Source organism: Rattus norvegicus, chromosome 14 (genome assembly GCF_021556685.1).
Source record: "Rattus norvegicus strain SHRSP/BbbUtx chromosome 14, alternate assembly SHRSP_T2T, whole genome shotgun sequence".
Taxonomy (NCBI): Eukaryota; Metazoa; Chordata; class Mammalia; order Rodentia; family Muridae; genus Rattus; species Rattus norvegicus.
In genome coordinates this window covers 82590001-82617428 of record NC_141547.1, presented here as the reverse complement: position 1 = coordinate 82617428, position 27428 = coordinate 82590001, and the positions used below count along the sequence as shown (strand labels likewise).

Genomic DNA, 27428 nt, shown 5'->3' with positions numbered 1-27428 from the left:
GCTGATTGCAGGTCCCAAAGACACAGTTGAAAAACTGGACTCAGGGGAGCAGGCAGTTATCGTACTAACGTTTTTAATATAGTCTGATCAGGTCAATTCACATCACAAGGTCAACCTGGGCTTGCTCAAGCATAACACAGTCAAGGTGAACAACATCTCTACCTGAGGCTCTTCCACCTTCCTGGCTCCCAACGCACTGAACCCTCTTCCTGATCAGACTGGAACTTTTTTTTAAAATTTTGCATAAAACTATTTCTTCCATAGACTTCAAACAACTAGCCAAGTTAATTATGGTACACCTAAACAAAGTTTAATACTAACCCTAATGTGTGACTGCGGTTTACAAAGAGCTCTGTGTCACCTGGGGTAGCTTTCAGTAGCAATTCACTACAACTGGTCCTAAAAATAACAAGAAGAATTAGAGAATAAAACCCAACAGCAAGTTGAATGGTTAAAATCAAGTAAGAACTGGAATTTGGGGGAGAGGCGTCCTCAGTGGAGGGGCTTGCCCTGACAGCGAATGTTCGCTTCCAGCAGCTTGGGGAGACCAGGGCCAACCTCAGAGGACACTCGTCCTATGGTCCGTGGGATGCTGTAGGTTTCTGGCTTCCTTAAAAATGGCTGGCCATAAGAGGGTAGAGACAGAGGAAGGGGAGTGAGGAATGAAAGAACTGGGAGGGGCCAAAACTACAGAGTGAGGCCAAGGTGCCTGGGAGCTGGGGTTAGGATCACCAATAAGTGGGCACCAGGAATCTGGCTTCAGACCACTAGAGAGATCAGGACTGGTGCTGCCTCAGAGGCCTATGTAGTGCTTTCTGCCCTTGTCCCATACTGGATCTCTCAGGTATTTCTACAGAGAGTATCAGATGAGAGTCTATTTCTAAGACCACATTGGGGTGGGGTAATGGAGGGAGGGAGGGAGGGGCAGGGACAGGGGTTAAAAATGAATAAAAATCTCTCAGCTACAGAACCCAAAGACATCACTTCCCTCCGCATTCACAGCATTGCTCAGCAGTCCCCAGTGGCTGTTCTGTGGGGACACAGCATCTCTCACTTCCCTTCAGGCCCTATGGGCTGCTGGTCCACCTCAGGATCCACTAAAGATGATGCAAACGCTGACTGAACAATCTGAAATCCAAAGGACTCGAGAAGAGACATGTTCTGCTGGGGAGAGAAAGGTGAACCAAGGGCAGGGCCCAGGTCCCCCAAGGGACCCCCAAGGGCACGGACATGCACCTTCTGGATGTGTTTGTTCAAGTAGGACTTAGAACGGAAGAAGCTCCCACATTCAGGGCATGGGTACTTCTTCTCCCCGTCAGACTCCATTTTGTTTTTAGGGACTGCCATGTCGCAGGAGAAAGAGCCGTTGGCACTCTGTTTCTCTGGAGTCTTCAGGTCACTGGCGTCTGAGAGGTCACCATAGGAATCAGAGCTCTCAATCAGATCCTGATGTGAGCATTTCTGGCCTTCTATGAAAAAACAAAACAGGGAAGAGATGAGGCCAGGCATTAGAGCTGTCCCCTTCTGGAGGGGCCATGAGAGGCCAGCTCACAGGCCCTGGAGTGCCAACCCTGGCCAGTCATTAACCTGGCAGAACCCATGGAGGTCTGGCTGGTCTGATTGGGAGCATGGAATGCATGTAGGGGCAAGAGGACAGTGCCCTTGGGGCCACCAGCCTCTCTCATTATAAACTCTTCATGCAGATGTGTGTGTAGAATTCACCATCACCTCAGCCTGCTTCAAGGAAGGCCAAGAAGGGACCCCCCACTTCCACCCAAAACAACCCAGAGATCCCCAATGTTTAGGTGCTTCCAGAGGTGCCTCTGAGAGTAAAACTATTCTGATTATGATAAACAGGTGTCAGTGGCTTGTCCTCTGCACTAAACCAGTGGCTACCTTCACAACACAGGCAGAACTAGAACCATGAGTTCCTCTACCCAGCTACATCCTACCAGTGGCTCACACAGCAACCAACACTTATACAAGGCCTGCCTTTCCACTCCTGCAAAGACCTTTCCAGGGCCATGCAGCCAAAGTACACAGACAAAAAGCAACCCTGAACAACTTAGTCAGCTGGGTAGCCCATCTAGACCAAGACATGGCCCTTCACTGCCCTATCTTGCCTGGCCCACACTGGGGTCTATACCAACTACCAGCTTCCCGCATGGGTCCAAAGAGCCATGCCAAGATGGGACGTCTGCGATGGGAGCATGGAGCGTGCCACCTCTACCATCTGCTGTCCCCTGGCAAAAAGGCAGCAACAACACGACACCCCAAACAACATGGACCAACAAGTTAACAGTGAGCCTGGAAACTCTCGTCACACCAATTCCAAACCAGAGGCAATCAGGTAGCTCCTTTACTGCCATGCATCTCACAAGTGCAGCCACTTGTGGCAACCAACCACCAACATCATAGAAAAAGCCAGCCATTGGCTCCCACCCACCCACCCGCCCACAAGATCAACCAAGGAGAAAGCATTCAGCGACAGGTCCACAACCCTACCGGGCAACAGGCAGTGTCTAGGCCAGAGTAACTGTCATGCAGTGCTCCTCTTCCTGCCCTAGGGCAACCCTGTAGGGCTCCAGTCAATGGGGCTAGCCAAGAGGAAGGAAGGAAGGAAAGAATGCTGGGGAAGAGGAGGCAGGCTGGATCAGCAGTACCCTAAAGCCTCACTCGCTGTCCTGGAGTGAGATACCCGTGGCAAACTTTGTCTTAGAGAGCACTGCGATTCTTGCCTCCCCACCACCCAGCCCAGCGCCCCCACAACACAGTCTGCGCAGAGAAGCAAAGTGCAGAGCAAGGGGTCGCTTGCCTTTGTTGCCATAGGTCCTGGCGCAGTGGAACGCTGCTCCCCCATTCAGGATGGGTTCCTGGTGCCTGGAGACCTGGGGAAGGGGAACACCGTGGTGGGTTTTAACATGGACCTTTAAGTAGGAGGCAGAGGAGAAACCTAAACAAGACAAAAGGAGATGAGATCCCACAGCCAGCAAGAGATAGCTCTCTGCTCCCCATGCCTTTTCTTTGGCAGCTCTGGCTAGCACTCCCTGGCCAGCTGCACCTGGAAGGAGTTCTCTCCTTGGCTCAAAAGCATCTGCAAGCATCACATGAGGTTCAGGATGGAGACCGCCATTGTCCATGAGTCAGCTTCTCTGTAACGGCTACATGGAAGGGCCCAGGCAAGCCACCTTGGCTCTCTTGGTGCTCAGTACCAGGTGGTTTGAGTAGAGGTTCCACAGGCCCATTTCAGCTGCAGAGATCATGGCTAGAAATGTGGTCAGACAACTATATGGGACTCCAGCCAGCAGAAGCCTGCTTAAAATGTAAAGGGAAACCAGACGGAGACAAGTGACGTCCCCCACGAGTGCTTCCAGAGGATCCCCTTTCTTCTGCTTGTTGGAGCATGCTCTAGTTTAACTTCTCCACCGTCACAACGATTTAAGAGCTGATTGCACCTTTCGAAGAATGGAGGCGGTGAGTTACTGTGGCATCATGGTCATCCTTATCCGTGGTGCTCTTTTCAGTTTGGTTTTGGAAAATCCAAGTACACCCAGAATGATCTCTCACCATCTTGAAGTAGGCTCCACTTTCCCCTTCATGCTGTGGTCAGTTTAAGGCGTAAGTATCTCAAGCTGGAAGAACAGATCCTAAGCCAATTTCCACAAATGTCACACGGCCTTTGGAGGATGACAGCCAATTTCAGGCAATAAAAAAACTCGTTTCACAAGAAAGAGGTATGCCACTGAATCCCACCATGGTCAAGTCAGAAAGTACCGAGCAGGAACCAAAGTGTTTTAATATAAGGCTCACTCGGGGTGTCAGCGCCCCAATCGTGTTCCTTTAATCCAGATCTGTCCAGCACATGCCTCAGGCACTTGTACTTGCACTTAAGCTTGTTTTATTACATGTATTCATTTCCTGGGGGTAGGAGGTGGGGTCAGATGAGTTCTCTCCTACCATGTGAGTATCCAGCATTAAACTCAGATCTTCAGTCTTGGTGGCAAGTGCCTTTACCCACTGAGCCATACTGCCCGACATCCCCTTGCTCCCTTTTAAAAGGGTAGGCACAGTGAGATTTCCCCTGCTAAAGGTTCAGAGGTAGAAAGTTTCTGCACAAAACTTTTTAAAAAGTGTGAACTGCAGAGTGGCACGTCCCAGCACTCAGGAGGCAGGGGCAGTTGGGTCTCTCTGGTCTACAGAGTGAGTCCCAGGACAGTCAGGGTTACCCAGAGAAAACTTGTCTCAACAAAGAAACAAACAAAACAAAGAAGTGTGAGCTGCTACAGTATTCATAGATTCACTCATTTTTTTGGTGGTTTTGTTTTTAATAAGATAGTTTTTAACAACAGCTTCCATAGCCCAGGCTTTTCTGAGACTTGTGGCATCCTCCCACACCAGCTCCCCAGGCAGACTTTTGAATACTGCTTGAAGTGTGACAAAAGGTCTCCCCGACCCCTCTCTCTCCATCTCCCTCTTTCTCTCTGTCTCGAGTTTTTCTTTTTTTTTCTTTTTCTTTTTTTTTTTAGTTTTTTTTTTTTTTTTTTTTGGAGCTGGGGACCGAACCCAGGGCCTTGCGCTTCCTAGGCAAGCGCTCTACCACTGAGCTAAATCCCCAACCCTCAAGTTTTTCCAGACAGGGTTTCTCTGTGTAACCTTGGCTCTCCTGGAACTTACTCTGTAGACCAGCCTGACCGGGAACTCAGAGATCGTGCACCACCACTGCCCAGCTCAAAGTTTCACTTTTAAATGCTGATGGTGCCCTAGGACCCAACATCTTACACTGAGTTCCTCAAACATTCTACCCATTGTAAATTACTATTATACCCATGTTGCCAATGAACAGACAAAAGGCTTAACGTAGTAAAGTGATTTTCATGTGTATCACATGTAACATGTACGGTCCATGTTGGGGAGAACCCAACCTCACCTGACTCCAGCAACGCCAGAAATACATGCTATCAGATGCTATCAGAACTTGGCCCTTACCACTGGTCTCTTGAATGGACCTGCATCTCTACCCACAGCCATAAAAACACCCTCTGGGACAGTTGCTTAAACACCTTGCGGCCAAGCCTGCCCACTTTTCTGGGTTCTAACTCAAAACTATACTTTTTTATTTTCCTATCACTTTTTTCAGATTGACATTCGTTCCTAATTTAAAAGGCAAAACCTTTCTCCTCTTCTGCACTTCTCTTCTCCCGGCAGCTGTGTCTTCCAATGTGATGGCTGTTCTTGATTGTCAGCTTGGCTACCTCTGGATCTGACTAAAATCCAAACAGCAGGTTATACATACCTGTGAGTTTTCTTAATTAAATAATTTGAAGTGGGGAGACCCACTTTTAATCTGGGCCACACCTTGGCTAACAACTTGTATAAAGGTCAAGATCTCTTTCTCTCTCTCTCTCTCTCTCTCCCTCCCCCCCACCCCCATGGCAAGTCCATTCTTCCATGGCATTGTTAGAGACTACTTCTTTGGGATTCTGTTGTATACTGAAGACCGGCCAAACATCCAGCCTCGTGGACCGAACAACGTCTTGTTCTTGGACCTTTGGTTGGCAGACAACCATTGTTGGACTACCTGGACCACAGCCTGTAAATCATTCTAATAAATCCCCTTTTTTTTTTTTTTTTTGGTTCTTTTTTTTCGGAGCTGGGGATCGAACCCAGGGCCTTGCGCTTCCTAGGTAAGCGCTCTACCACTGAGCTAAATCCCCAGCCCCATAAATCCCCTTTTCATGTATCTACTTTTTCACATTCTATCAGTTCTGTTCCTCTAGAGAACTGGACTAATATGCTCTGATATTTTTCTTCAAACTCTAATAAATGTTAGAATAGGCTGCCAGCCAACATCCCTGAGGACAGCAGGTGGTGGTAGTGGTCCTAGAGGCAACTTAGGATGGGGAAAGTATTTCCTTTCTAACACAGCTACTTCAAAGATGGCCCGGGATTGGGTGCAAACTTTCTGGCCTTCCTGGGAAGCTGCCTTGGGCTGTACTTAAGTGTTTGGCTTGGGGCCAGACACTGGAGGACAGACATTCTGAAGAAGCAGGTTGCAGTCAGGAATGGGTAGGCAAGGCTAAGTAAGGGAAAGAGAAGGAGGCTCTCATCCCTTTAAACACAAGACAGCAAGGCATAGTGGCTTCCACATGAGAACTATGTGAGGATACAATGCCACCACTTTACAAGAGAATTTTCCTTTGGTTTTCATTCCTTTGGGGCCTCTGAAGTAGTATGAAGCCCTTCTCGTGGCATGCCAGGGCAGGTCCACTACAATCCAAGTGAATGGGGGGAAAAAAGCACCACAAATTACTATCTATTCACTCTGTGTAGGGAGAGCTATGTCCCTCCAAAATAGAGCAGATAAGCCATAAAACACCCTGCAGAGTCCTAAAAGTCATTCATTCTAAGGGAAATGTGGCTGGTCCTCCTGCCTGCTCCGTTGCAAACTGTACTATCTATAGCAAACTCACTTGGCAAGCAGCAAGAACGGATCCACAGCTGCCACTTAAAGCCCACAGCTTAAACAAGCAGCTCAGCAAGTCGGGTGTTGGGAGGACGGAGGAGCTGAGTAGAGCACATCGGATGTATTTAGCTAAAACTCTGAGCTCACTTACCTACTCTCTGACCAAGAGTCAAAGCAGCTTGATGCAGGGCCTCCATGTGTGATGATGGCGCCGATGGGGCATTGTGCCCACATCAGCAGGGCCCTCCCTCTCCAGAGAGGAAGAGTTTGTTAATGCCAAAAATCACTGTTCTTCAGTTCTATTTTAGTTCTGCCTGGTGTCCCTGCAATTCACACTCTAGTCCTTGTCCATGCAGAGACTGGGGACTGCCTTCTCTGTGCCCAAACCCCAGGGGGTCAAATCCACCCATGCATTTCAGACTGTGGGGACACAGGACAAAGGCACAGCGCTGCCCTGCTGCTGTGCGGTCATCTGTTGGGAAGAAGTTCCCTTTGTGTCCTCTTGGTTATTGCTGTTTTGCTTTATGATAGAAGCTCCTGGCTGGCCTGGTACTTGCTATCTAGCCCAGGCGAGACTTGAATTCTTGAATACGGCTCTGCCGTCTCAGTGCCACAGGCCACTAGTCTGACCTTTGCCCCTCTGTGACAGGGTCTCACCTGTGCAGCCTTGGTTGGCTTGGAATTTGAGCTGTCTTCTTTTCTTAGTCGCCCAAACGCAAAGACTACAAGCAAGAGGGCAACTTGGAGGCCAGCCTGAGCTTTATGGTTAGACTGGACTTTATGGCGAGGCTGTTAGGACAGCTCAGTGGTTAAGAGCACTTCTCTGTAGGAGCACCCAGGTTTGGTTCCCAGCACCCACATCACAGCTCACGACCACTTATAACTCCAGTTCTAGGTGACCCAATGACTTCCCTGGGTTCCTGAATACACATGGTACAACATACATAAACTCAAACACACACATTATATACATACACTCGTCATACACATACATACATACACTCATAGGCACACAATATATACATACATAACACTGGTACAAACACATAGGTATATACACAATATGCTCCTTACACACACATACATACATAAAAGTTAAAAAATAAACACTGAGAAGTAACAAAGTATCAGGGCCTGAGAGCTTTCAGAAGACACGTGGAAGGCATCTGACTCAGTCTTACCTGAGACTACTGTGCAGTGCCTGCGACTGAACATAAAACTCTGACATACCAGGCAGGCTCCGCCCCTGAATCACAACCCCAGCTCTCAGAACATCCATTGATTTAAGCCTCAGTGGCTGGCACAGGGCAAAGCCCCCTCATCCTCTTCCAGAAAAGAAGCCTTCCTTCCCCTGTTGGTTCTGTGGCATCAGTGTGCTGCTCTTGCTACTTGGTATTTCTGCCAAAGAGTGAGTCCAGAGTGGTGTCTACTTTTCCCTCTTCCCACAGGCTACACCTTCCTCTCTTCTGAGCACCCAGTTAGACTTGGAGCAATGGTCTTCAGCCGGTCAGTCGGTCCCTGGGCTTCCTCACAGCCCCGAGTCTGCTGTCCTGTATCCGGTCCTTCTTGCCCTATCCCATCATCTGGACAGGACTTTCCATTTTGGGTTGTTTTGTTTTGTTGACCTTCAGGTTTTTATCCTTAACATTCTTCACCGCAGCCCTCGGCTCTGCCCACTGAACCAGTTCTGGAACTGGTCCTGCTGACCGTGCACTGTAGGAAGTTTAGTTTCTTGGGAGCGCTCTCTGGAAGCCAGGTTAGGATGAAGCAAGGGAGGAAGCCAGCTTTCTAAGACTGGAGCACCCCCAGTTGAAGCTGTCCCACAACACTCCTTGTCCTCACCACCCACCGTTTGCTCCTAGAGGGAAACAAGAAGCAGCTAAAGCCGCCAGAGCCTTTGTGCATTCACAGGTTTCCTAGCGGAACAAACGTCAATGATCAGTGACCACCAAGGCACATCTGAGGTGGGTGTGTGTCGTCTCTGAACAGCATGTGGTTCCAAGACTCCAACAAAACCATCCACCCAGCAAGAGTGCCTCCATCAAGAACTCTGGGACCCCTGGGGACAGCACCCTGTCCAAACCACACTATCATTGCACATTACTGAACCATTTTACCATTTCACCCTGTAAGGAGAGGCGGCCTGAAGGTGCAACTCTGTGGATGCAGAGAACTCTCAGCCACCTCCTTTTAGGGTCCTCACAGCAACCCCATGAGATGGAAAGGGGAAGGGTCTTAGTCACTTCTACGAGAAGAAGCAAGGCAAGGAGAGCCCAAAGCTACCCAGAAAGGGGCCGGAACTAAACCCTCAGTCTCCTGACTCCTGATTCGATGCTCAACCTGTTAAGTCATAGACTTATAAAAAAAACACTGACACCAGAGTGTCCCCAGGAAAACCACAAGCCTCATGCCCACTGGCCAAAGCAAGCATAGAAGGAGGCCAAAGAAGCAGCCTCTGGCGCACACAACGGCTGCCCCAACCTAAGCATAGGCACTGTGCTCGTAAACAAACTCAGCACTTCCAACAGCCAGCTCAACCCAGCAGACCCTCAACACGCTGGAGTTCACCCAACACAGAACTGCAGCCACAGCTAGACACTCCGGCTAGACACTCCGAGGGCCAGCCTTAGCCCCGGGCACACGCCCCTGCCCAGCGAACTGCCCTACTCAGAACTCCAGCCACGTCTGCCTTTCCTCAAGGCCACAATCTACTTGGAATCTCTTTAAACATTTATACTAGAAAGTTTTTGTCTCTTGTTCATCTCCAGAGCCAGCCTCTTTGCCAGTGAGTGGGCTAGCAGGAACCTTTTATAGCCCATTCAGGCTAATGACTCCCAGCCAACCCACTAAGTATATTTGTGAATCCATGCACTTGAGCAGGTGCATCTGACCTCGAGCTTGGAAATCACGTGAATCTTTCCTTCTGTTCCCATCATTAAGTCTCTTGGAAAGGAAGAGGTCTCAAACAACTAGCTGAGTGAGTGGTCAAAGCCTGGGTGAGGGCATTTCTCATTCAGTAGAGAGGGTGGGCTCCTCACAAGATCAGGCCCATCCTCTGAAGTGAGGAAACAGTGGGAAATTACCTCGGTTACAGATACTGCAGAAGTTGCTGGGCCCCTCGCTGTGCTTCTTCAGGTGGTCAGCCATGTACGCTGCCCGCAAGTACTTTCCGCACACCTGGCAGGGCACCTTGTCTTCATGGCAGGCCAGGTGGGAGCGCAGGCGGTCTCGAGTGGCAAAGGAGGCATTGCAGGTCTGAGTGCAGGAAGGAGAACAGAGTGAGGAATAAGACACCCCACACTTGACCAAGCAAGCACTCCTGTCAGCCTGTGAACTCGGTCCCTCTAGAAAGCTGGACAGCTCAGTATGGTGCTACTCACAGTGCCAAGTGGCTGCTCACAATACCTTCCATGGTACAACTGAGTTGGAATTACTTGTTCTCTACCAGACAAACTCAAGACATTGCAAGCTAAGTCCTTTGCACTTCTACTGCGTGAAGAGTTAAGTCCCCACCCCCCAGCCCCTTGGTTTTTGAGACTAGGTCTCAAGGTCTACCTGACTCTTACATAGCTGAACTTGATGTTGGACTGCAGTTCCTGCAGAGCTGGGATCACAGGTGTTCACCTCCACCGCTCTTCCCTCGCTCCCCCCCCCCATCTTTATTAACTTGAGTATTTCTTATTTACATTTCGATTGTTATTCCCCTTCCCGGTTTCCCGGCCAACATCCCCCTAGCCCTTCCCCCTCCTCCTCTCTATGAATGTTCCCCTCCCCATCCTCCCCCCATTACCGCCCTCCCTCTTCCCTCTTCCCTCGATCTTAACCACCAAGCACTGACTGCAGGAGCACTGGCCCTAAGTGAGTTACAGCATATAAACTAGGCTTCCTGTTCTCCATCTCAGGGTTCCCCTTACTGCCTTATACAAAGAATCCAACATATCCATTTCATTCAAATATGACATTCATGTTGGCCACAGGGAAATGGAAAAGGCAGGACAAAGTACAAAGATAACACTTCATAATCTTGTAATGTGAATAAAAAAGCAGCTTATGAAATGAACAAGTGTCGGTTCTGCTGATGTGAGAGTGGAGAAAGCGGACTGCAGGCATCAGGGCAGAGCATCCGTGTGGTGTCGGCTGGTAAGGACAAGGACGGCCTGCCTACAGCACCGAGCAGGTTCTGAGCAGACTGAGAGAGACATTTGTCTTGTGTAGTTCATCCACAGAGTAGCCTTCAAGACAGGCTGTTTACCCCTCATGCTCCAGGAATGTGTAGCCACTGAAAGGCACACCCCAGCACAGCTCATGGACGGGTGGTACAGCTCTGATCTACACCCTGAGGATGAGGGTCTAGCTCTCTAGCCATTATCTCCCCAATATCCCTCCCTCTGCTGGGGCAAGCAAAGGCTGGGGTGCCTTGGGGAACACAGAATGTCATGAAGCCTTGAAAAAAAGGTGGACCAAGTGGCTTTCAAGCTATTTTGGTTCCACGGGGATGCCTCGGGGGCTAACGTCAAACTGGACTTAGTTCTCTTCTCTGTGTGTACTCTCTGCTTTAGGACTGTGAGTGAAAGCAGCTTTCACATCGGAGGGTGAAGTGGTGCCACTTAACCTGAACTCTCAAGGTGAGTAGCGTCATAATACCATCAACGTGCATACACGCACACGCACTCACTCACATTCGTTTATCTTACTGAATGGTCAAAGCACAAACTCCATAGCAGTGCTGTGAAGGCAGAAGACGCCACAATCTCCCTCAACCCCAGACATGGGCAGCACAAGCTTCCCTGTTCCCCGTAGTCACAGGCAAACAGTACTAACTTAAACAAGACAGCTCACCCCAGTGAAACTACTTTATGTTTTATGTTTAATCTGTGACAAAGGAAGCTTAGCTTTGAAAGATGAACTTGCCCAAGACACAGGACTCAGGTACTAGAGAAAGTAGCAATCTAAACACCTGGATCAGACCAGTCTTTAAGTAGTCCTCCCAGCCAAACAGATCTCTGTCTTGACCAATTTATAGCTGGAGGATGCAAGATGATCAAGTTGAGAACAGGCCTCAAATCTATGCCCTTATTGTTTCTGATGTCAATGCAGGTACATTCTAGGAAAGAGGCGTCAACCCTGACCCTGTGTACTTGGTATCCAGTTCTATGCCAGGGCAGGCAAAGTCCAGCATCTGGGCAACCCAGAAAGCATGAGGAGGACCCAGCTCAGGGATTATCATCAGGACCGGGTGAGAGGCCAAGGTGACGGGAATTCAGTCTTCCACCCAACCTGCAATCTGTGAACCATGGAAAGGGCTCTCATAGACACCTTGGGAGACTGTGAACATGCCCATTTAGCCAAGGACAAGAGCTGGCTCTGCCAAAGATCCAAGAACTACCTTAACCCTGCAGCTATGAGTGGGGGCAGTTTTGTTTGGTTTTTTGGGAGGGGGAGGGTTGAAGCAAGGTGTTACCATGTAGCCCTGGCTGTCCTATAATTCACTATGTAGACCAGGCCACCCTTGAACTCAAGAGATCTACCTACCTCTGTCTGCCTCCTGAGTGCTGGAATTAGACGTGCACCACCTCAACCACCAAAAAAGGTTAAAGTGCCAGAACTAAGGAACGGACATGAACCAGGTGAGAATAGCCAGGACTGCCTTCCCTTTTCCAGAGAGGAATTAAAGATACCTGGCTCCTTTACCATTTGGGATCTTTCCTGTAAAAGCTTTGCCGGGTCATACTCTGAACCAAGGTAATGGAGAGCCAACGCCCCATTATCCCCAACTAGATTAAATATTTGGGGATTAACTAAGCAACACTAAAAGTGCAAATACAGGGGGCTGGAGAGATGGCTCAGTGGTTAAGAACACCCGACTGTTCTTCCAGAGGTCATGAGTTCAATTCCCAGCAACCACATGGTGGCTCACAACCATCTGTAAAGAGATCCGATGCCCTCTTCTGGTGTGTCTGAAGACAGCTACAGTGTACTTATATATAATAAAATAAATCTTTAAAAAAAAAAAAAAAGTGCAAATACAGCTGGCTTCCCCTCCCTGTCCTCCACTGATCATCTCTTAAGAAGCCCAGAGCAGACATAGTTAGGAGCACCAGTCTTCTGCTGGGATTAAGGAGCCACAATGGAAATGGCCACCCTGTCACAAAGCCAACCTAACCTAAAGTAGTTGTTGGCGTCCCTGTTCAACTAATCTTGTGACTGGAATCCCCAGGTTTTTTCTGTGTTTAAGTCCAAGTCTGGACCAACCAGAACTTCAGACAACAGAGCGTAAGAGGCTAGTCACAAGACTCAGACAAGATGAGAGGGGCTGAGGGGAGACAGGCCTTAAAAGAGGACACCCAGAGCCTGAGTCTGTAGATAGGGAGTAAACAGAAGGGCCTTGAGAGGAAGCCAGCCAGCCAATGGCACAGTATGACTGCCTGTTGGCTGGAAGTGCTTACTGTGCACACAGCCAAGGCTCACAGTCTGCTGTTAGGAGGCATACTAACACTACTCGCTATTGCTCTCCCCACATTACCTAAAGCTTCCAGTTGAGTGAAACCCCAAGAACACTAGCATGTCCCAAGCCTAGGTAGCCTTAGCAGTCTGAAAGCAATAGGGTGCATCTTGGGAAGCCTCCTGCAGCCAGGGAGAAAACTCTAAGGGTAACACATGAAAGTCCAGCTCCACTAGCTTTAACCCCTTTGTACACCCTCCACTTAGCCTTATCTAACCAGCCTCAGACACGGGACCACCAGAAGCAACGGGAGATGGCTAAGACACTCCAGTCTCTCAGCTCTGGCTAAATACCAGACCTTCAATGGCTGGGGCATCTGGACCAGGTAAGGGAGACTCAAGCCTGAGGCTCCCTGGCCCTTACCTTCAAAAGGCTTTTCTATCAGTCTAAGTAACTGGCCCCTTTTATCGTCTGTGGCTAAAGAGGTCCCTGCACTTTGACCAAGCCTACAGTCACAGCCAGCATACCTGCTGCTGGGTCCTCTAGAAGGTTCTGGCTGCAGGGTCAGTCTGTGAGATTGTGCTGAAGGGCAGAGGCAGGGCAGAAGCTGGCTCATACACCAAGGGACACTGATACCAGTTGTCACGACAGACCAAGGACAAACCACACAAAGCCTCGAATGTTAGAATGAAAACTTTTATCATCGATCCTGATCTCCAGGGGCTAAGGGACACACCAAGGGGCCCTGGGGAAGGGAGGGTCTACCTGCTCTGTCAGCCCCTAAAGCCATCTATCACAGTACAAAGGCTACTACTGGTTAGTGTAGAGCAGACCAGCTAAAACCCCTCAGACACGAGAACTCAGGAGCCAGAACTGAAAGCAGGCCCTTGTGAGGTGGAGAGTTCAGCAGCACAGCCAAACCCAGCTGACGCTGTGCTGGAGGCTTCTCTGGAAATGGGGTGACACCCCCATAGGAGGAGGATGACCAGGAGTCCCAGTGAGTGTGAAAAAGTGAGGCCAGAGGAAGGGTCACAGAAGCTGGGGCTTAATGCCCTACAACTCCCAACTTCTAAATCCCCAGACAAGGTTGGCTGCCCCGTTGAGGTAGGGGAGACAAGCATTCAGAAAGGAACATGGAGCCCACCAGGGGAGGGGGACCTTCAGAAAGGTGGGCCTTCCTATTGCTATGTGAGAGCTTTGAGCTGGAAAAAAATGTTCGGACATCTTGGGAGGATCTGGGAGTGGTGGGCAGGAACAGTCTCGCTAGCTAGCCTCTGCCAAAGCAGGGCTCTCCAGTCAGCCACCATTCGCCTCCACCTCTCCAGAAGGACCCAGGCTAGCCCACAGGCCACTGAGTAAAAGCCCGGCTGCCCTCAGGGGTTGTCCAACCCTGTCTCAGGTATCCTGGTGGAGCTGAGCAGAAGAGCGTATTGCTGGAGTGTGCTGGACTCAGGTTTTCAAGGGCTGGGAAGGACTTTTTTAGAGAGAGGGAAAAGGCGGTATCAGGAACTGAATGGGACGACCTCCACAAAGCAGGCTGGGCAAAGTCCCATGATGGCAGGTCGCTAGGAAGAGGTTCCAGGGGCGGCAGGCCGCTGCTGCTCCCAACCCACACCTGGAAAAAGGGCAGAGAGTGCAGGTTACCCACCCAGGCCACTGGGCATTCCCCCAATGCCCTCTGGGTTTCTCCTGTCCTGTCTGGGGCTGGTCAGCACACTACCTGGGAATCAGATTGTGCTCTGTGACATCAGAGATCAGAGATGGAGAGGCAGAAAGCAGCAAGGCAAAGACAGATCCCAGCAGGCCTATCTGGAGGCAGCATCCTTGGGAGAGGCTGCCTGGCCGAGCGTCTGTGAACAGTGCTTCCCCCTACTCCTTGGAGCTCTATGCTGCTGCACATATCCAGTCCTCCCTATGATCTCTGGCACCCACCCTCGCCAGCCAGTTAGGAGAAGCAGGTACCCCCATCAGAGGCCAAGGGACAGCTCATGACACTGTCTTGACATCAGTTGAAGGCACTCCAAACAGCAGAAGGGAGATAACCAAGAAGACAGTGGTGTGCTTTGCATCACACTGAAATGCTCAGAGGCCAGAAAGCAAACTCATTTCCTGGGTGCCAGCGGTCCCCAGATAAGAGTTGAAGACGGGAGAAAATGCGGTCCAGCCTGCCCTATGTGATTCCACACAGGAAGAACATGCCTTGCCTTGCCTTGCTCTTGCTGTTTGTGTTGGAGATGGGATCCCCCTCCTCCTACCTACAGCCTCTTCTACTGCCACACTTTCTCCACTGAAGGAACCCACAAGTTCCCACGCTGCTCAAACCAGGGAAGGGGTTGTTGGCTGGGCCCCCAGAAGCCCTTTTGAAACCCCTACAGCTCACACAAATTACTGGGAACCACAGCCAGGCCCATCGAGATGTCAGATCCACCAGGACACTTGTGCAGTGTAACCCACCAGCCGAGGAGCCCATGGAGGCCAGGACAGACAAGCTAAGCAACAGAATGGAGGAAAAGACCAGAAACTAGAAACAAGTGACCAAAACAGAGGCCTGTGGCCCTGGGGAAGCAGAGGAGGCTGGGGATAGAACAAAGGAGGCCAGAGGACGGACAGGGGCGACAAGAGTGGGAGGTGTGTGCAAAGCAGTGCTCAGCAAGGCTGGGAGGACGGCACTCTTCCACCCAACTGTACCCTGGCCCCGTCCCTACCTGACATTTGTGAGGGCGCTCAGACGTGTGCACCTGCTTGATATGTCCATTCAAGTGATCTGGCCTGCAAAGAGAAAACAGACTTTAAAAACAAGACATCAGTCTCCTCCACTCCCACCACATCCCCCCCTTCTAGAGAGAACTCCACCCCAGCAAGACAAAGACAAAGTCATCACCGAGCTCTAGCTCCAGGGGCCCAAGCATTTCGGCCATCCCCCCACACACACAACGGGGGGGGGGGGGGGGGGAGCAAATGTTCTGCTCAGATCTAGCTAACCCCACCCCACCCCACCCCCAGCAGAAATTCAATGATTTCTAGGACCTGAGGCAGCAGCTTTAGAATGACACAGGGATGCCTTGCCCAGCCTTTCGGGGAGGGGTGGGTGTGGGACTCATTGTCCAGACTAAAGCCCCTTAGAAGCACTGCGTTCCCCTCCCCCCAGCCTCTCCCGCCACAGCAGCCAATGAATGCCACCCGGATGGAATTCAGTCCCCAGAGGCCAGGGACAGAGCTTTAAGTCCCCAGCTGGACTGGCAAGCCAGATGCCCGCCAGAGCAGGTGGGCAGGGGCTGTCCGACCGGTAAGACTGGTTCCTAGTTGGGGCCTCTCTGGGGGAATTCTGTTCCTAAGCTCTCACACATACAAGATCCTTGGGATTTAAGTTAAAACCAGCCTTTTATTCAATATTCTCAAACTGAGAGAAAAAACAAAACGACAGCCCTCTGCTCCCAGGAAAGTCTTCAGTTCCTAAGAAGGCTCACTAAAAGTTGAAAAGAAGGTCTGTCCTGAGAACAGACGGATGACCTGTAGGTCCACTGGATTCTGCAGCCACCAGGTCACAGAGCATCGGATTCCAGTATTACTATTGCAAAACAGCCCTGTGTAGCCGGCTTTTACGCCTCTCAAACCTAGGGTCACTTGAGGGGCATAGCTGGAAGCTACTGCTTTGGGCCGGCCTGCTCAAACTGGTGAAGGATCTGGGCCTCGGAACTGTAAAGAGTCCTAGACACACTTGTTCAGTTCCTCCCTCCGAAGCCATTCAGGCGGGGAAAGTCGAGGGAGGAGCCCAGCCTCCCGCCCCCAGAGGGGGCCCCACGCCTGGTGCCGGAAACACAAAGGGAACCAGGGGAGAAGAATGGGGAGGCCCAATGGCTCTGGCCTAAGGAATCTGGCCCCTTCCTACAGGCCCCCGGGAGGGTGAAGCTAGTAGGGCACCCTGGTGCCAGAGAACTTGCCTGAAGGCATAGATGCAGCTCTTGGCCACACCACGTCAAAGCCGGGTATCTTAAAACATTTAAACATGGTATGCCCTGTTAAGGTCCAGTGACCCTCCACCCGGACAAGATCCACATCCCCCCGATCCTGGCAAGGATCTGTCTTGAAACAGAACTAAGATAATACACAGCAGGGAGTGGGGGGAGGGTGCCATCCTCACCTGGAGAAGCCTTTCCCACAGCTCTGGCAGATGTACGGTTTGCCCACTGACCCATCATGGGACCTCACATGGTACGACATGCGGTCTTTTCTCTTGAACCGCAGACCACACACCGGGCACGAGTACGGCTTCTCCCCAGAGTGGGACAGCTTATGCCGGTTGAGATGGTATACGTCACGAAAGATCTTGCCACAGATCTCACAAGCCACCTGCTTCCTGGTCCGGCTCCTTTTTCTGGGGCCGTCGGGGTCCTCGGAGATGGGTAACCCATTCTCACCCAGCCTTGGAGGAGGAAGATCGATATAGCCCAACTGGAGGCTTGTGACGCCGTGCTGGGCCTCATGTTGCCGGAGCCGGTTGGCGTCAGTGAACACCTTACCGCACAGGCCACATGGAAGGATGCCTGCTTCCCTCAAGCCCCCTGGAGACCCAAACATGGAGTCCAGCAGGTTGGCCTTCCTGGGGCGTCCCCGGCCTCGCTTGCCAGTCAGAGGAGGTGCACTGGATGCCACATTGGGGAATGGAGAAGTCAGTAGTTGGGGGGATAGAGGTCCAGCCACCATGGGCAATCTGTCCACCCCAGGTAACACAGGCAGGGAAGCTTGGCCCGCAATAGCAGCACCTGTGGCCCTGGCAGCCTCTTCCTCGGGCTGCATACTGCCAGCAATACCATTACTGTTGGCTGCCATGGCTGCCCCGTTGGTCATGTCCAAAGGGAAGCCCAAGTCAGAAGTCCCAGGAGGGCGAAAGAGCATGATATCAGCCCGGGCAGGGGGCACCAGGATCTGCACGTTGGACTGTTTGATTACTTCCTGGCAGATCTCGATGACCGACCTCATCAGCAGGAACTTGGCGGCCGTCATGAGCTCGGGGAAGCTCTCTAGGCGCACAACGATTCGGGACGTGTAAGCGAAGTCCAGGATGTCTCCGAACACTTTGGAACTGATGGTGTGCATCTCCAGTTCGCGGCTGCCTCCAGCCCCGCCGCCTGGAGCCGCCGCCGCGCCTCCCACATCAGCAGGACCACCGTCTGCAGCTCCGCCGTCGCCTAACTGGGCGCTGAACACAGACTCAAAGTACTCGCTGCAGGCAGCCAGTACAGCGCGGTGCGCTGGGAAGCTCTCATCGCCTACCCGTAGGAGCACGTCGCAAAAGCGCCCGCCGTTTTTGCGTTGTTGGTTCAGGTTGTGCAGCATCTCCGTACTGTGTCTGCTCACCTGGTAGGTGTAGCAGCCCGACGGACCGCAAGAAGCGTCGTTGACCCGCTCCATGGTCGCTGCCCCTTCCCCACTAGCCGGGCCGGGCACCCGCCAGTCCCTAGTCCCTTCCCTTAAGCAGCGAGACGCCTTGTGCAGCGGACCACTCACACTCCCGGCACGTGCGGCCCAGGGCTCCGTAGTACTCTAAGGTGCGCCCAGCGCACACGCCCCCTGCTCTAATAAAAAGGCCTAGACCCAGCGGGGCATTGCCCCCCACATAGCCGCGCTTAACCTACCCCGGACCCGCGTAGCACTCCCTCTCCGCCTGCCCGCCTCCCTCTCTAGGTCTACCTTCCAGGGGGTAAACGAGCGAAGAGGTGCGCCCCTCCGGCAAAAGCGGCTGCCACCTCCCCTCCCGCCCGCCAGGCGGCGCCGGCGCGCAGCCAAAAGGCGCGCGCGCGCGGGGAGGAGGAGGGGTCCGCCGCGCAAGCGCAAGCGCGCGCTCCGAGGCTTTTCCCGGGCCCGCTGGGGGCGCGCGCTGCGTCCCCTGCAAAGCGCGAGCCGGGGTGGGGGCGCCGGAGCAAAGGAAACAAAAGGCGAAGGCGAAGGCGGCGGTCGGCGCGCACGGGGGCGGTGGCGTAGGCCGGGTCTTGGAGCCCGGCGAAGGCGGCGACCGAAGCGAGCGGGTGGCTGCAGCAGGGTGGGCCCTTTCCCAAGCCAGGCACGAGTGGCGGCGGCGCTGCGGCCCCAGGCTCCGTGCGTTCGGAACGGAGGAAAGATGGCAGCGGCTGCACTTCCTCTTGCACTTTCACCCCTGGGGGGAGGAGAAGGAGGGGGCGATACCAACAACACCCCCCCCAGCTTGCAGAAAGAAGAAAGCAGTGAGCTCGGCGTGGGGGGTCTCGGTGGCCCCGGCCCAGCACGTGCGCATCGGGCTCCCTAGCCTGGGCCGCCTAGCGCTGCAAACTTTCCACTTTCTTTGTGCCGAGCGCCCCCCCCTCACCCAGCGGAGGATGCACGTCCCCCATTCCCTATTTATACACCCCCCCCCTGCAGCTCCGCTCCCCCCGCTTCCTGCCCCCCTCCCAACTCCCCAGCTCCGCCAATGCTCGCACAGCCTGATCCTCCGCCTCCCCACCCCGCCCGCGGGGCCGGGGGCTGCAGCCTCAGCCACCCCCAACTCCCCCCCCCGACCCCGACCAATACGATCCAAGCGCCGAGCCAGCGAACCAGCTACAGCCGCCCCTCCGATGCCCGCCCAGAGTGTAGGCGAGCGTGCGGGAGGGGCGGCCAGAGCCAGTGGATCTGAGCCCCCCAGCCTGCCTTGCGTACCGGCAGGTCCGACGGGCATCAGCACCCTGCCTAGTTTTCCTTTGATGGCCGAAATCCCTAGAAGTCGGCTGGGACCTCCCGGTCTGCAGCCGTAGGAAGGACGCGGGATCCCGACCCGACGCAGGCGGAACCTTCTGCCCGCTTCATACTGACCGAGGCAAATGCCTTGCACGCCTGGATAACTAGAGATAGGTCGTTTTCCCCACCCACTGCTACATGGGCTTTGTGCCCCAGGGAGCGCGAAGTCGCCAGCCAGCTCAGGGAAGGGACAGTATGATGGCGATGGACAAAATCAACGGCTCCTGCATGTCCCGGCAGTTTTGTAAAAAAACTAGAGAATCCAGAGATCAAGAAGTCCCATCGATCTTCCCCAAGCCAGAAGCATGCTTAGCCCCTGCCGCCCGGCAAAATGCCGGCCACTCTGACCACGGACCGCGGGGCCAGGCCTGAGCGCTTTGTCCCTAAAACGCCTGAAGATGCTGTTAGGCGAGGGTTGGACACAGGTTCGTCTGCTGGGGCTGTCGCTGAGCTCTTGGTCTCAGAGCCTGTAGGCAAAGCACGTGTACGGGCGCGAAGTTTCCACAGTTGCAAGTGGAGCGAAGTACGCATTCCAAACTTTGCACGGTTCCAAACTGAGCGCTTCCATTAAATGTAGCGGTGTGTGTGGAAAAGCATTCTGGGTATTAGCATGCAAATGAACGGAACCCGCTTTCAACTCGGCTTGGGGTCCCCCCCCCCCCCGTGCGCCTAGCCTCTCAGCTCATTGAGGGTTTTTGGCGCGGTACTGTAAAGAGGACCCTAGTTCAAATCCTAAACCTGAGATCTCTCCTCTCGTTATGTCTTGGGGCCAGTTACTTAGCTTCTGTGAGTTTCGTAACCTGTGCCCCGGACAAAGTTGAGAATTCACCCTCCTCAGACAGTACAACGCCAGACTTACTGGATAAAATGAGGAATGAGGCTAAAAGAAAATTCTCTTACCCTGAAAGAAGATCTGTCCCCTTAAGCCCAAATGCTATGTTAGAGCAGTCTAGTTACTGCTTTAATTTCTCGGTCACAGTATTTTGGAGGGAGATTCTGGGAACTAGAAGTTCTGGTGTTCAACTGTGCTATTAAGAGTTCCGAGGTAGATCATTTACCTAAGTGTGCTAGGCTCCCGTTCTTTCCAGGGACTGGGGAGCAGACTGAGGAAGGTCTGCTTACTCAGTCCTCACTGTACTTATATACCTTTCCCCGGGTTAGAGAAAATGGAAAAGTGAGTGACTTGCCCAAGGCCACACTGTCAGTAGTAGAGTCAGGACTCAATCCAGCTGTGCGTCGTCCTCCCCAGGGAACTGAACCCCATTAGTGGCTTCTGTGGGTCACAGTAGACTGTATTTAGAAAACTGGAGGATATATATCCAGAGGGTTCAAACTGGAGTTCACAGGGTTCCTCACCCACAGTGCTCTGAGGAAAGCAAGGGACACATATTAGCACCATTTTGCAAATGTCAATGCTGGAGTAAGCCTAGTGGTTCAGGACCCCACCTTGGAGAAAGCAGCCAGAGGCAGGTGATTAATACCAGTGTTGATCCCCTGCCCAGAGTTTTATCCTCCATGTCACCTAGGTGCAGTTGATAATACAGGGGCCAGAGTTTTTCCATAACCCTGTTTTCCATCTTGCCTATCTCTTGGTCCCAGGGCACCTATTCTGTATCTTTGGGCTTCCAGATGTGTCTATACAATCTCAATACTTCACACACACACACACACACACACACACACACACACACACACACACACACAAAGAATGAACAAGCTGAGGCTCAGCAGTGTTAAATAACAGGTCCAAGATGACAGACACAAAGGAGTCAAAACTGTAGCCTCCAGTCTTTAAAGCTGTCTTACCTGCATTCATTGATTGCCTAGCTAAGATAACTATATTTATGATCTTCCCCCTCCATATCTGTCGACAGAGCCTACTGTCTCGGTCCCAGTTTCTAGGCTACACCTGAAGAGAAACAGAGCTCACAATCCCTGAGTCTGCCTCCTGCTGCTGGTCTGTTGGACCTTCTTCAGTTGCCATGGAAACTGTACCTCAGTCTTGGCTCGGAACCAGATGGTTAGCAAACTGAAGAGCGTCGTTGTCTCTCAGGCTAAGCGTAGCTGTCAAGGTCATCCATTCATTCATTAGATTGGTATTGATTGAGCACCTACTAAGCACCAGACTTTCTTTGTTTTATTTTGTGGGGGTTTTAGATGCTACAGAGTACAGTAGTAAACAAACTACACTCCAGACCTTGCCGTCAAGAATTCCAAAGCCCAGAGAAGCAAACAGACAAGACAAAAAATAAGGACACAAAAAATTCCTCTCCCTGCTTCTCTGGCTAGTCCAAGTCTCCCTCCCCATGGAGCCCCTCTCCTGAAACATCCTCAGCAAAAGCCCATCCAGTGTTTACAGCTTCCTTTCTCTTGCTAATTATTTTTACCCAACTGTAAAAACCATAGGAATTTTAGAACATATGTGAAAGCAACAAGAAAAATCAAATAAGAGCCCGTGACTTCACACCTCTCCCTCTCCCTCTCCCTCTCCCTCCCCCCCCCCTCTCTCTCTCTTTCTTTCTTTCTTTCTTTCTTTTATATAACTGTCTTAGGGTTTCTATTGCTGCACAAAACATCATGACCAAAAAGCAGCTGGGAAGGAAAGGGTTTATTCAGCTTACACTTCCACATTGCTATTCCTCCCCAAAGGAAATCAGGACAGGAACTCACACAGAGCAGGAACCTGGAGGCAGGAGCTGATGCAGAGGCCATTGAGGGATGCTGCTTACTGACTTAACTCCTCATGGCTTGCTCAACCTGCTTTCTTTTAGAACCCAGGACCACCAGCCCAGGGATGGCACCACTCACAATGGGCTGGGTCCTCTACCATCAGTCACTGATTAAGAAAATGCCTTACAGGGCTAGAGAGATGGCTCAGTGGTTAAGAGCACCCGACTGCTCTTCCAGAGGTCCTGAGTTCAATTCCCAGCAACCACATGGTGGCTCACAACCATCTGTAAGGAGACCCGATGCCCTCTTCTGGTGTGTCTGAAGACAGCTACAGTGTACTTATATATAATAAATGAATAAATAAATCTTAAAAAAAAAAAAAGAAAATGCCTTACAGCTCCATTTCATGGAGGCATTTCCTCAAGGGAAGTTCCTTTCTCTGATAACTCCAGCTTGTGTCAAACCAAACCAGCCAGTACAATAACTCGGTGAGCCCAGTTGGTGCTGTCTGTGCCCAGGGTTTGGGGCCATCCACCTGAGCATTGATGGCCTAGCACTGACTACACCTTCTAAGGGAAATGAGGCCTTCTGCCCCAGCAGCTGTGACCTGTCCATCACTCTTCAGGGAGTGATGGAACCCTTCCATCCCTGCCTGATAACTGCTTGATCTCCAGGTAACCACAGTTGTTGTGAGATCCTGCTGGAGGTGACCCCAGTCCTGTCCTGTGGATAGCCTGTGACAGCACCCCTCCCACTTAAAATAAGACTGGCTATTAGCTCACAGCCAGATGCCCCACCCTGCCCACACACACCTCCAATGAATAACTAGGAATACAGCTCTGCCCACCAATCTCAAAGTTTCCCTAACCTTTTTTAGTATTTCCTCTATGTATTATTTTATAATCATGTTTCAAAAATATGTTGTACAAACTGGCATATTGTCTTAGCAGAAAAAAATGTGCTTTATGCCAAGCCTGATGACCCAAGTTGAATCCCCGGGAGCCAACGTGGTGGAGGGACAGAGCTCACTCAAAGCTTGCCCTTTGGCTTTTGTAACCCCCTCATACACAAGCAGATAAATTAATTTAAACTTAAAATGTGTTTTCTGCATGGTATGGTGGCACGCATCTGCAGGCTCAGCCCTTAGGAACCAGAGGCAGGAGGACTGCCCACAAGTTCAAGGTCAACCTGCTCTACATACGTGATTACCAGACCCACCAGGGCTACATATTGAGACCCTGTCTAAAACAAAACATTTTAAAAATGCCAAGCAAACAAATATGTTTTCCCAGCACCTTCCCAAGCTCCACAAGGACAAGGCCTAGGCACTAATGAAACAAGCAAACTACCCTGGACAAGGAACCTAAGAGGTACCTACTCCGACGATTCCCATTTTACAGACTGAAGACTAGGCAGGTGAGAAAGCCGCTCACACACCCTGGGCCCCTCCTGAGGTTCACTGAAGACAGCATGGGTGTGAGGCAGCGAGAAGAGAAGCAAAGGCTCTGAAAAGCTGGCTCTCTGGTCATACCAGCAAGAAGGGCACTCAGGTGGGAATGGAGCGCAAACAGGCTGACGCAAGCTGTACGTACAAGTTGCAGCTTTCCTCTTGCTGACACTGGAGCTTCGGGTAAAAGATGCCTGTTCATTTAGTCCTCTCAGCCTTCCTCTGAAGAGTAAAATCCTTGCCACCTTTTTGTCATGCGTTGGGAGTTGTTTCAGTCAGGGTCTCTCCAGGCAGCCCAAAATGGCCTTAAAATCCTGGGAGGATTTTGTGGTGTAGGGATCAAAGCCAGGACCTTATTATGCACATGAGGTAAGTGCTCAGTTCCTCTGGTTTTCCTTGACAGGCTTTCGTGGCTGTGGAGAAGTGGAGAAGGCCACGCCCTTGCGGTAGAGGACACATCCTTGTGATAGGAGCCAGGAGATTAGAAGTTGCTCTCTCTGCTTGCTACCTTCTATCCTGAGGAGTTATCATCTAGCCCTGCTCCACCGTGGTCTCGGGGTCCTGGTAAGGATGCAGTGGGTCATTTATCCTTGCCACGTTTCTGTGTGACTAGCGGAGACCTTTAGAAACAAACATGGAGAAAACAAGGAAAACCCCCTTCAAGTGATGCACAGAAATACATTTCTGTATTTATGAAGATATATATACATCACAGAAAAAAATATATATATATAACAAACACACCCATCGCCAGCCCCAGAACTGTTTTAGGAAAGCAGGCAGGAGCTTAACAGAGTCTTACCCTGTTACCCAGGCTGGCCTCCAACTCTCCAATCTAGCCTTAGCCTCCCAGTGCTGACTTCAGGCAGGAGCCTCCACACTTGTGCTTTGGTTCTGCTGCTGCTGCTCCCAGCTGAAGAGTCAAGGATTTTCACTGGGCAAATAGGGCATACATATAATCAAGTTCTCTTGCATGTGCTCTCTCTTGTCTCTCTGTCTCTGTCTCTCCTCTCTCCCTCTTCACAACCAAATGATCAACTGAAGAAAATTCACTGTATATTATAGATAAATAGTATCTTTAATAATAAAATGTAATATAAAAATAGTTTTGGGGGGTTGGGGATTTGGCTCAGTGGTAGAGCACTTGCCTAGCAACCACAAGGCCCTGGGTTCGGTCCCCAGCTCCGAAAAAAAAAAAAGAAAAAAAATAGTTTTGGATATGTGTGTGTGTGTGTGTGTGTGTGTGTGTGTGTGTGTGTGTGTGTGAGCACTCTTGGAGACCAGGGGAGAATGTCCTGCTCTCTTTAATCCTGTTGAGACTCAGAAGTAAGCCAGTGGACAGCGAGGCCCAGTGACCCTTCTGCACCCATCCCCCACAGCACTGGCGTTGCAGGTGCACAAATGTTCATGCCTAGATTTTTTTCACCTGGGTGCTGGGATCCACACTCAGGTACTCACACTTGCACAACAATTGTTATGAGTTGAAGTGTTTCTCCAGACCACAACCTTTCTGTTTCATTTTTACTTTTTAAAAACAAGTGTTTATGCTGGCTCCTTGTCCTTCCTTCTTCCTCCACCTCCTAAATGCTGAGATCATAGGAATAAGCTGCTAAGCAGACACAAAAATTGTGTGTGCAGATTTCTCTCTCTCTCTCTCTCTCTCTCTCTCTCTCTCTCTCTCTCTCTGTGTGTGTGTGTGTGTGTGTGTGTGTGTGTGTGTGTGTGGTGTATGTGTAAATCAGAGGACAACTTGAAGAAATCTGTTCTCTCTTTGTACCATGTGGGTCCCTGAAACTGAGCTCAGGTCATCAGGCTTTAAGGCAAGCACCTTCGGGTTAGTGATCTTCCCCAGGCCTTCGTTTGCTTGTTTTGTGGCTTTTGTATTTTGCATGTGGAGTACTGGTATATTCATTCGTGTTTTGCCATGTGAAGCTACTTAGATGTGAGAGGGCTTGAATTCACTCATTTGCATGAGAACTCGGAGGCTCAAGGTTAATGTTGGGAGCTATGATTGGTAGTGAGGCAAGGCCTGTCACTCAAACCCAGAACTCACCAACATGAGCAGTGTGGCCAGCAGGCTGGCTCTGAGCACCCTGACTCTACTTTTCAAGGTTGCAATTTACAAGTGAGCCATTAAATGGATTTTGAGAGATCCAAACTCTGGTCTTGACAACTCCGCAAACTTTGGTTTCTTTTTTGAGTCAGGGTTTGAACTCCTGACCCTACCGCCTTAGTCTGCCCCGCCCCGCATCCTGGGATTTACAAGCCTGTGTTACTGTGTCTGCTTGTCCATTTCTTCTCAACACATACCCTTATCTCCACTGCCCAGCTCCATGTACTACACATAGAAGACACTCAGAAATATTTGTTGAATAAATGAAAAACAGCATTTCGAGGGAGTAAAGGCCTTACACAGCAGTTGAGTTGTTTGCCTAACATATGCAGAGCTCTAGTTCAATCCTGATACTAAAAAAAAAAAAAAAATTTCAGCTTTCAAACTACCAAATATTTTGCTTGCCATAAACAGGAAGGGCTGTGTGTTTACAGACACTGCTGCTCACAGGGTGAGTTGGAGCCACTCTGCGGAGAGGCTCCGCAGTCTGTTTTAAAGACTTGGAAATGCATTTAGGTTTGATCCAGTAATTTCGTTTGTTGATAGCAGGAACAGTCAGTGTGCTGTGTGCTGTGAGTCAGGCATCAAAGCTGTACCTTGGCTGGGCTGAGGGCGAGGCTCTGGGTCATTTCCAGGACCAGATAAACAGCACAGAAAGGCTTGTGGGAGCTGCACTTGGTGGTACATACGGGTGATTGAACTTGTGGGCTTAAAGGTGCCACTTGAGGGGTTAGAGGGCAACTTGGAGATGCAGTGAGGTCTCTCTAACATGTGGGACTCAGGTCATTAATCCAGTAAAGTGCTTTGAACTGCTAGTCATCCTGCACACCCACTTTAAACTCTTTTTTTCTTTCTTTTTTTTTTTTTTTTTTTTTTTGTTCTTTTTTTCGGAGCTGGGGACCGAACCCAGGGCCTTGTGCTTCTTTTTTTCTTTTTTGTTTTTTTTTTTTTTATTTATTATATGTAAGTACACTGTAGCTGTCTTCAGACACACCAGAAGAGGGCATCAGATCTCATTACAGATGGTTGTGAGCCACCATGTGGTTGCTGGGATTTGAACTCAGGATCTTGGGAAAGCAATCAGCACTTTTAACCACTGAGCCATCTCTCCAGCCCTTTTTTTTTTTTTTTTTTCGATACAAGGTTTCTCTGCATAGATTTGGCTGTCCTGGAACTTGCTCCGTGGACCAGGCTGGCCTTGTACCACAGAGATCCACCTTCCTCTGTAACTTTAATTTTTTCAAATCCTATTTATGATTTCCCTATTTACCATTAATGACAGTTCTTAAATGCTTTAACCTCTCTTTAGCCCACTACTCACCAAAGGTTGTTGGAAAGATATGGGGGAAGTGGACCTGTTTAGAAAGGTTCTTTGGTACAACTCCCGCCCGTGCTGTCTGGAAATTGGTAGTTCAGTTCACAGGTCAGCAGGCAGCGGCAGCTCGATCCACTTGCACACACCTCAGGGATACACCAGCAATATACCAGAGACAGCCAAACCTCAGCCTTGGCTCGAGTCAGCAGTAGGGACCAACAGGAAAAC

General features: G+C 50.9%; 2 protein-coding genes and 1 long non-coding RNA gene across 11 annotated transcripts in view; 1 reads left to right on the top strand and 2 right to left on the bottom strand.

The window, feature by feature from the left end:
- LOC148001422 (uncharacterized) overlaps positions 1 to 12480 on the top strand; it is a 45251-nt gene extending 32771 nt beyond the window's left edge. Inside the window, exons 2-3 of the long non-coding RNA XR_015637517.1 lie at positions 11023 to 11088; positions 11561 to 12480. This is a non-coding gene — a long non-coding RNA (uncharacterized LOC148001422). The remainder of the gene's footprint in view (positions 1 to 11022; positions 11089 to 11560) is intronic.
- Patz1 (POZ (BTB) and AT hook containing zinc finger 1) lies at positions 57 to 19031 on the bottom strand. 9 transcript variants are annotated; one of them, XR_015636656.1, is made up of 6 exons: positions 17047 to 19031; positions 15611 to 15674; positions 14429 to 14520; positions 9547 to 9718; positions 2816 to 2953; positions 57 to 1469 (listed from the first exon to the last, which is right to left on the bottom strand). XR_015636656.1 is itself a non-coding variant. In XM_087583323.1 (5 exons), the coding sequence occupies exons 1-4, from the start codon at positions 18315 to 18317 to the stop codon at positions 9595 to 9597; spliced, it is 1551 nt and encodes a 516-aa protein (XP_087439449.1). In that variant the 5' UTR covers positions 18318 to 19031; the 3' UTR covers positions 57 to 1469; positions 9547 to 9594. The 9 variants fall into 9 exon arrangements, 5 of the variants coding, with proteins under 5 accessions (XP_087439449.1, XP_087439448.1, NP_001264143.1 ...); XR_015636655.1 differs by having other exon boundaries at positions 2816 to 2888; XM_087583323.1 differs by lacking the exon at positions 2816 to 2953.
- On the bottom strand, positions 18593 to 19731 carry LOC148001421 (uncharacterized). Its single transcript, XM_087584691.1, has 2 exons — positions 19578 to 19731; positions 18593 to 19059 (listed from the first exon to the last, which is right to left on the bottom strand). Exons 1-2 carry the CDS (start codon positions 19594 to 19596, stop codon positions 18593 to 18595), a joined length of 486 nt encoding a protein of 161 aa, XP_087440817.1. The 5' UTR covers positions 19597 to 19731.
- Between the last annotated feature and the right edge of the window lie 7697 nt (positions 19732 to 27428).

Bases quoted from the DNA above. Each gene is read 5' to 3' on its own strand.
- Patz1 (XM_087583322.1), bottom strand. From the start codon at position 18,317: ATGGAGCGGGTCAACGACGCTTCTTGCGGTCCGTCGGGCTGCTACACC. The intron at 15,675-17,046 runs GTGAGGATGGCA...TTCTCTTTGCAG, and splicing joins TGTGGGAAAGGCTTCTCCAG to GCCAGATCACTTGAATGGAC. The intron at 1,470-2,815 runs GCAAGCGACCCC...GTTTTTTCATAG, and splicing joins CAGGACCTATGGCAACAAAG to AAGGCCAGAAATGCTCACAT.